This window comes from Lactuca sativa, chromosome 5 (genome assembly GCF_002870075.4).
Source record: "Lactuca sativa cultivar Salinas chromosome 5, Lsat_Salinas_v11, whole genome shotgun sequence".
Lineage (NCBI taxonomy): Eukaryota > Viridiplantae > Streptophyta > Magnoliopsida > Asterales > Asteraceae > Lactuca > Lactuca sativa.
Window position 1 is genome coordinate 170,797,891 of NC_056627.2, and position 9,963 is coordinate 170,807,853.

The window sequence follows — 9,963 nt, forward strand, 5'->3', positions numbered from 1 at the left end:
TCTCATGTAAGATGTCAGGTGAACAAAAAATGAAAAGACATTCATCATAATGATTTAGTATAGATAATTAATAACTAAATACATACAAATTAAAAACTTAACTTGAAATAGTCATCATAATTTATAAAAACAAAAAGTTAAAAGGACTTATTCTATAAAAAAAATAAACAATAATCATTTCCCCAAAGTTATAATTTATTAACTAACATGTCAAACAACTAAAACTCGTTTAGTATCGTGTTGAGAGCAAAGCCAAAGACCATCATCTCTCTTATCCCCCACTTTTCTTGAAAAACAACTTTCCGTACTAGACGAAGACGACTCTGCGTCTGCTTCATTTCTTTCGTTTTTGCACAGATCCTTTGGAATCTAACCCCTAAAAAGGATTTCCCCGTCGATTTCTTGTTTCAAGATTGATATCTTCCGATCTCTTTCAGCTTTCACTTATTTTCTGTTAACACTTTTCCTCTTCTTCTTCATTCGCCGGCAGCACAAAATCGTGTATATATATCCATTAATATATCATCATCGAGTCCTTGATTAACGTGTTTCAAATATCACATTTTGATTTTGATATCTGACCACACGATTTTGACCATCCCGATGATGTAGGTTCTAGGGTTTTATACTGATTCATTTGTTTTGTTATCTGTATATCGTAAAATCGGCACCCAAACTTTGTTTATTATCATATAACTTCTTCGCTCGAATTCGTCGTCATTATTGTTAAGAATCTTCATATCGAAGTGTCAAAACTCAGTTTATAGTTGTGGAAATTACGATTTTGGAGCTTTTTGTTGTAGCGGATCATTTCTGTGGTTTTAGGTAGATCTGGTGGATTTTGGCGTTTTGAGCCGGTGAATTTTTGCATAGATTTGAAGCACGAAAGATAATTATTTGATTTATTTGTGCGGATTTAATCATGGATCATGTGATTGGTGGAAAGTTTAAGCTTGGGAGGAAGATTGGTAGTGGATCTTTTGGAGAGCTTTATTTGGGTAATTATTATCAACATATTTCCACTCTGATGCTCTCCTTATTGCTGAGATTCTAATGATTTGGTTGTCTGTATACTTGATTTCTGTATTTTCAGGAGTAAATGTACAAACTGGAGAAGAAGTTGCGGTTAAGCTGGTATGTATGGGGCTTTACTTCATGTAACTAAATCCTATTGCTGTTTTTTTGATAATTCTGTATGTATGCATATATATAGCTCACAGTTTCTTGAAATAAAGTTGCAACTTGCAAGTGAACTTCATTTGAAGTTTTGGTATTTGATTTTCTGTGTAACCTTGCCATTAATGTTCTAATAGATCTGTTCATTGCATGACAAAACACCCCACAAAAGAAAGGAAATATGTCTATTCTATACTTCATAGCAGAAATTTTTGTCTTAAAGACTAAAAAGCTGATCATGATATGACCTCAAGTACTTCACGTTTACATCAAAGTTCTTCAAAAGATATCTTAGCAATCATAAAAATTGATTTCATAAATAAACAATCTTAGCTTCTAGTGCATTTATACAGTGAATGAACTTTGAATTGTCTATGCTTACAGGAATCTACCAAAACAAAGCACCCTCAACTTCACTATGAGTCCAAATTGTACATGCTTCTCCAAGGAGGAAGTGAGTCCTATTCCATTTTTATTGTTCTTATTACATTATTTCATCAAATAATTTGTTTTACATTCTTATCAATAAATATAATGCAGCTGGTGTACCCCACTTGAAATGGTTTGGTGTTGAAGGAGAATACAATGCTATGGCTATAGATCTTCTTGGACCAAGTTTGGAAGACTTGTTTAATTATTGTAATCGGAAGCTTACACTGAAAACAGTTTTAATGCTTGCAGATCAGTTAGTAAGTATTATGCATTTCAAATTCATAACAAGTTTAAACAAAAGTTATTTGTATCAATGCTTATGCTCTTTTATTGTTTTATTCAGATAAACAGAGTTGAATATATGCATACAAGAGGTTTTCTTCATCGTGATATAAAGCCAGACAACTTTTTGATGGGTCTAGGGCGTAAGGCTAATCAGGTAATATTTTCCACTTGTCATCTTTGGTGCTTAAATAAATTCTTAATATACTTCAATACATTGTTATAATACTCTAGGGTTTAGTTGTTGAATAATTGAATCAAAAGACATGATTCCAAGCTTTTTCTTGATATTTGAGATATACTTCAATACTCACTGAGTAGGTTCAAAGATCCCAACTCACTAACACCAAGTCACCAACCTCCTATAATGACCAAAATGCCCCTCCTTTATTACAGCTACAGTTCTTTTTTTTGTCCATGGATTTATTGTTTTTGTATATGTAATTATGTATTCTTGAATTGAAAGAGCTTTTTGTATTGTTAACACAATTTCAACTAACAAGTATGAAACATATTTCTTGTGGTTTTTTTTTTTTTTTTTTTTTTTTTTTTTTTGATTATAAAACAGGTTTACATTATTGATTATGGTCTTGCAAAGAAGTATAGGGATCTCCAGACTCACAGGCATATACCATATAGGTATTGGAATAAACTTGTTAAAACAAATAAATACAATAACACTTTAATTGATTTGTTTATTATAATATGCTACTTTCATAACCCACTATTACAACATGTCAACATTTTCCTTTGAAAAATATACCCAATTATAACAATGTCATCCAAATACAAAACAATTTCACTAATAATAAAGAAATTTGAAAGTATAATGCTATATATGTGTTAGAGTTTTCAAAGTAAGATTCTTTTTCGAAAGTACAATGTTGTAATTGAAAGAAATGGAAGTAGGATTGTATTTCTTGCATTCATTTATCTTTTTTATTATTTATGTTGACAAAGATTTATAAATATATTTCAGGGAAAACAAAAATCTTACAGGAACAGCTCGTTATGCAAGTGTTAACACTCACCTTGGAGTTGGTGAGTGAATTTTGAATCATCTTCATTTTTGCTTAGTTTTACACTTTTTGTCTGTGCAAAAGACGTAAATGCCCTCATACTTGTCATAAAAAATAGCCCTATAAAGCTTGTTTATTTTGATTAGTAATGATAATATTATATGGTTATGAATTGCAGAGCAAAGCAGGAGAGATGATCTTGAATCTCTTGGTTATGTACTCATGTATTTCCTGAGAGGAAGGTTGAATTTACTTTACTTTTTAAGCTTAAATGCAAGAAATAGCAATCTACTTTTATTTATATATATTTGTTTAATATAATTTATAACATCCTGCTATTAACTGACTTATAGATTGAAATCAGAAAATAATAATATGGATAAACAAAAGCTTCAATAAGATGCTATTTATTTGGCAGAATTCCCATTTTACCCCTTGTAAATACTTAGATAACATCTGAGGTATACCACATCCCACTTTCGTTTCTTTCCATTACAACATTTTACTTTCATTTGTTTTTTCTTATGAAGGCATTTTGCACTTTGAAAATTCTACCCAATTAAAGTATTTTACTTTCACCCATTTTCTTATTTAGGACATTAATACTTCAAAAAATCTACCCAATTATAGCACTGAAAATTGCTATGTAAATTGAGTAAATTTTTCAAAAATGCTATAATAGGAAGAAATAAAACTAGGATAATAATAATAATAAAAAAAATCCATAAAAGTACATTGCTATTTCTTGCAATTAACCATAAATTTCTAAATTTCTATATCTAAGTTTTTTCTTATCTATATTATGTGTATGCTGTTGTAGCCTTCCATGGCAGGGGTTAAAAGCTGGCACCAAGAAGCAGAAATATGATAAAATTAGTGAAAAAAAGATGCTTACTCCAATTGAGGTATGAATTATTATTTACATCAAAAGTAATTATTCTCTTTTAGTTTTATTTTATTTATTTACTTTTACCTTACAGGTTCTTTGCAAATCTTATCCTACTGAATTCACACAATATTTCCATTATTGTCGATCTTTGCGATTTGAGGACAAACCAGATTATTCTTACTTGAAGAGGCTTTTCCGTGAACTTTTCATTAGAGAAGGTAGAATTTATTTATATTTTTTTTACATAATTAATTATTTTCTTAAATACGTATCAGTATATTGAACAATAAGTGTTCATGTGTCAAACTTTCTTTATTCAGGTTATCAGTTTGACTATATATTTGACTGGACCATGTTAAAGTATCCCCATGTGGGCTCCAGTTCTAGAGGAAGGGTAAGTCATTTGTTTGTTCATTTTTCTATCTTTTCTGAAATATTATATATTTATTTATCTTTATTATGAGCAGACAACTGCAAAATTACCATTGAACCCTGGAATATCAGCAGAGAGAGCAGAAAGGACCCCAGGTTTGTTTAACTTTTTTTTGTTTTTTTTACTTAATATACTTGTATTAATTTTAATAGGAGTATTTATCAAATAGAATGAGAAGGAAATCTTAATGGTTGATTATTATATACCATTTTAGTGAAACAAGAGGTTCGAGATAGATTCTCAGGGGCAGTTGAGTCATTTACTAGAAGAAATGGCTCTAGTAGCGGCTTACATGGTGATCAATCAAGGCATAGATCTTCAGAGAATGTTACACCCTCCAAGGATGCAGTGAGTAAAATTAAAAAAAAATTGACTTTTACATTTTTACATATAATAGTAGTAATGTTGTTACATTTGACTATTAATATGGGCAATGTAACTTTATTTAGGTGCATGGTGAGTCAGATAGAGGGAGGATATCAAGAAATGGAAGCAGCTCAAAAAGAGCAGTCATGGGAAGCAGCAGCAGACCAAGTTCATCTGGTGAGCCTTCAAAGCGGTTGGGTTCAGGAAGTGGTCGCATATCAACAAATATTACTTCTTCTACTACACAAAGGCTTCATTCTCAACCTGGTTTTGAGTCAAAATCATCATCTTTCACGCGTCCTGTAGTCTCAAGAGGTGCTCGTGGGGATGATGCTCTTAGAAGCTTTGAGTTGCTGACTATCGCCTCAGGGAAGAGGAAATAAAATTAAATTAAATTAAATTAAATTCTCAGTTTTTTATTTTGAATACCATGAGAATTACTTACGACTTAAAACTACTTGTTTTGTTTCATGCGTATCGATAACTTGTTCACGTAAAAAAATGGATTGTTGTAAGGAAGATTTCTGACTGCTTCAAGTTGGTTTATACTTTATATGTTTTTTTTGAGAAAAAAGCTTTTATAAAAAAAGTTACTGTACAATATTACAATGTGCTGTGAGCATCTACGATTGTGGTTTTTTATATAAATTTTTTCAAACCAAACAACTTTTTAAGACTGGAAAATCAATAAGAGAATTGCTAGAGCATCACAGTTGGGTATATATATATATATATATATATATATATATATATATACACGCACACATAACATGCTAGAAGCTTACCACTTTTAATACCCTTAATAATGTTTGAGATTTCGATTGATAAACATGAGTCAAAATGGGAAACCAACAATATCAAAAATATGTGTTTATAGTACCATAAATTCATATTATAATTTTAAGATATTGTAAAACATTTTGATGTTATGCATAAAGAAGATGCTTATACAGACAAGTAATCTTTTCTTCGTAGAATATAAAGCACTACACACTTATTATGTTTAAAACTAAATTTAATATTTATGTTTATGGAACCGCATAAACCGCACAAAAACCACAAAACCGCATCGCATAACGCGGTTTATTATCTTTACGGTGCGGTCTGCGGTTCCCGAAAATAACAAACCGCATATGCGGTGCGGTTTGTGGTTTTGAGGATAAACCGCACCACGATCACTCCATATATATATATATATATATATATATATATATATATATATATATATATATATATATATATTCTTTATCGAAAAAAAAATCTCATAAATATTTATGTTTATGGAAAAGTTCAATAGAAAACCATAATTATGAGTTCTTCAAGGAACCATTTTTTTTTCAATTTCTAGAGCTTATTCTTTATCGAAAAAAAAAATCTAAAAATATCTAAATTCATATATTAACACTGTGAATATGAAAAATATTTTTCGGATTCACGTTGTGAATTTTCGAAGATTCACATTGTGAATTTGACGTAAAAAAAATCGAATTTTATATCATCGGAAAAAGGATAAAAAGTTATGAATTTCTGTATTTTTAGTTTTTTTTTTTTTTTGATAAAAAATAAGTTCTAAAAGTTGAAAAAAAGATTGGTTCCTTGGTTAATTATGGTTCTCTATTGAACCTCACCCTCTCTCTCTCTCTCTCTCTCTATATATATATATATATATATATATATATATATATATATATATATATATATATATATATATATATATATATATATATATATATAGTTGAAAAAGATTAGGTTGCGTTTAGTTATGGAAAAACAATTTTCATTTTCCGTTTTCCCTTTTCAGTTTTTGTTTTTCATTTTTAGTTTTCGTTGGAAAATTTAGAAAACATGTTTAGTTAAAACTTATTTATTTTTCATTTTCAGTTTTAGAAATTAGAAAACACGTTTAGATGTGTATATCTTTATTGGTTTTCATTTTTAGAAAACAGTAGCGGTGGTAGGGTGGCGGCAGCGGCAGCGGCGGGGGGCAGTGGTGGTGTCGATGATGGCGACGGTGGTGGTTGGTGGTGGTGGTGGTGATTGCGGCGGCAATGGTGATGCTGGTGATGGGGAAGTGGTGGTGGTGATGGTGATGGTAAGTCGATTATTGTGGTAGTGGTGTTGGGTGTTTGTGTGTGATTGTGGGTGTAGGTAGAAGTGGAAGTAAGTATGTGTTTATATTTTATAAATATTTTGGAATTAGAAAAATGTAGAAAAGAATAATTATTGGTTTTCCAAAAAATTTTAACTTCTTTGTAATTTTAGAAAACAAAAAATTTTCATTTTCCGTGAAAAAATTAGTAAAATAGACGAACTAAACGCGTTTTCAAAATTCTCATTTTTCTTGGAAATTTTTCCAGAAAACGGTTTATTTTTCCGCAACTAAACGTACCCTTAATACAGTAACTTTTTCAATTTGTTTTTTTTGGGACTCTTTGTATTAAATTGTATGAAAACCTATAGGACCCATCAAATCATTGGAAAACCTAATTGTTAATTAACAAATCCTATGAAAAAGATTCACCAATAGTTATTCCGTTTTCATTGGCTTTTTGGGGTTGAAATAGTTGTTGAAAAGCTCTTTTGTGAATGCTCTCAATTAACTAGTTATTCTCATGAGTTTTCAATTATTTTATGGATCTATATTTTTTTTTCTTCAAAGAACATCTTATACAAGCTAACTAAAAAAATTCTCTTATTGTAGGAGACTCAACAAATTTTTTCTTTTTGAGTTGTGTGGCAAAGATGGGATGGGGGGTGACAAAAATGACCACTACCTTGGGCCTAATTGGACAAAATAACAAGACTAACATTTTTTTTAAACCAAAATAGGAAATTCTTTTACCCATTAATCAACCAATTTATTAATATTCATCAAGGTAGACAATATGTAAACTGAAAACTTGATAATGCTAATATGGCTGGTTATTACCGCATAATCATCTCATGTGATTTGTCAATTCTACGACCTGTTACTCACGTGGAATATTCTAATATTTAAATGGATTTTTTTTTTTTTGTGTGTGTGTGTAATTAATCTGTTTATACTTGTATATATCTTTCATTTTAAATTGAAAGATGATGTTGATATGTTGAAATTGATCCAGTTGGCTATCAATTCCCCTGATGAAAGTGAGAATTCAATTTTCGGGAATTTGATGTGAATGAAGACGTTTTGTTGACAAGTGACAATTTGGTTGAAATATTAAAGACAACATGCAATTGATTTGAAGAATCAATTTAGGGAGCTTTTTATTTCATTAAGGGATTTGGTTGAATGGATAATATTTGTTGGGAGACTATTCAGTTTTCGTAGTAGGTATGATTTTGGCTACTTACTAAGTTATTGATTTTTTTAGCAATTTACGAGTCAACAGTCAACAACTCGAGGAATCATTACCTACTATGAAAAATGATCCAACAAATTTTATTATTCAACACAATCCACGCTGTATCAAATCTCTAAATCGATTCAAACTGCCTATCTCAAATTCTCAATGTCCTTGATATCAATCTCACATTTCAATCGAATAGTAGCTAACATATCTTTATTCACATTTAAATTCATGTAAACTAAATTGCAAAAAACTAGTTATGTTTTCATAAATCCACAAATTCCCATTTTCTTAAGGAAATGACACCGGTTGGACCAATTTCAACATATCTATCAAAATGTTCCCAAGTAAGGCCCGTTTGATAGTTGCTATGAGAAAATGCTGTCTGGGAAAGTACTATCTGATATGGAAATAAACCATCTTGTTTGATTGTACATCTGACTGACTGTGTTGAACGATGAAAAATGACCATATTACCATAATGTTTTATACTGTGATGGATGAAGTTGCTGAATAATTATAAAAATGTACAAATTTTCATACAAAATCAAAAATTACACAATAATCATTTAAACTCCAAAAACAAAAATTCATACAAAGTAATCAAACATCAATCAATTAAAATCGAAATAGAATGTGGATTAGGTTGTTTATAATTTATTGTTTTTCAAGTTGATGTTATATTGTTATTCTTTCTAGCCATTTTAGTTTTTTTGTAATAACCCAACATATGATTCTTGACCCGGTTTATATCCAATAGTGGTGAGATGAATAAGATTATTTAGAATAAATTAGGATGGTGGTGGTGTTGTCCAAAAAAAAAAAAAGAATTAATCAAATAAAAATGAATTAAAAAAATCAACTAAAAAATAATCCAATAAAGTAATAATTATTAGACAAAATTGCAAGAATGGTCCTTGTGGTTAGGTTAAATTTGTCACTTTGGGCCAAACAGGTTTGGACTAACACTCATGGTCCACAAGTATTCATTTTTTTGCCACTTTGGTCCAATTTACTTTAAATTCTTTTATAATGACCATTTTGCCCTTTGTTTTTATTTTTTTTAGTTTATTTATTTATTTAAATAGTTTCATAATTAAAAGAAAAAGAAAAAAAATCCCCCTCTCTCTCTCTCTTAAACTCTCTCTCTCTCTCTCTCTCTCTTCATTGTAGACCCCATATCTTCATTGTCCTCTTCTTCTTAAGGATATGTAGAAAAAAGAAACCCTAATTGTAATCTCCATTATCAAAAGCAACTTTGCCCATTAATCTGTATCTCAACAAGATCCAATAGTTTTCAGACGAGCTTCTGTGTGAGAGAGAGAGAGAAAGAGGAGAACCCTAATTGTTGTTCTAACTCTGAAACGAAGGTTTGTAAATGGGGGTTTCAGATCCGCCTCTTCTTGAGAATCAAAGAGCTTTATCTTTACAGACAAAAGCACAACGATGAAGACCAAACCACCGGCAACCCCTGAAAACATCTACCGCCACCCCTCTTCACTACCATTTCCAACCATCCCCACCGTCTCTCAACTCTCCTGGCTCCGTCAAATGACCCTCAGGTGAGCTTTAATCGAGTTTGAAGAAGGAAAGAACGCCAAATGACCCTCAGGTGAGCTTCAATCGAGTTTGAAGAAGGAAAGAAGGAGACCCTATGGTTTTTAGAGGTTGTCGCCATTCTATTTTCTTTAAATCTTAGGGTTTTTAGAGGCCGCCGCTGCTAGAAACCTTAGTTTCGATCTGTATGCCGCCACCTGAAACTTCTAGGGTTAGGGTTTCGCTGCCAGAGCTTCGATATGATGTCATTTATCTTTTTCCGGTGGTAGTGTTTAAGCTTCCCAGCGGGAGTGAAGGTTGGGGGAGGGGTGAGGACGGTGACGTTCTTTAAACTGGAGAGAGAGAGAGAGAGAGAGAGAGAGAGAGAGAGAGAGAGAGAGAGAGAGAGAGAGAGAGAGAGAGAGAGAGAGAGAGAGAGAGAGAGATTCTTTTCTTTTTTTATTTTTTATTTTTTTGTTAGGAAAATAATTAAACAAC

At 31.0% G+C, this 9,963-nt stretch overlaps 1 protein-coding gene across 1 annotated transcript; it reads left to right on the forward strand.

The window, feature by feature from the left end:
• The first annotated feature begins 223 nt into the window (after positions 1–223).
• On the forward strand, positions 224–5,116 carry LOC111885450 (casein kinase 1-like protein 10). The gene is made up of 14 exons (XM_023881704.3): positions 224–998; positions 1,094–1,134; positions 1,561–1,630; positions 1,717–1,865; positions 1,952–2,047; positions 2,459–2,529; positions 2,870–2,931; positions 3,088–3,151; positions 3,730–3,814; positions 3,890–4,016; positions 4,119–4,192; positions 4,266–4,326; positions 4,446–4,579; positions 4,681–5,116. Exons 1-14 carry the CDS (start codon positions 923–925, stop codon positions 4,978–4,980), a joined length of 1,410 nt encoding a protein of 469 aa, XP_023737472.1. The 5' UTR covers positions 224–922; the 3' UTR covers positions 4,981–5,116.
• Positions 5,117–9,963: the final 4,847 nt, after the last annotated feature.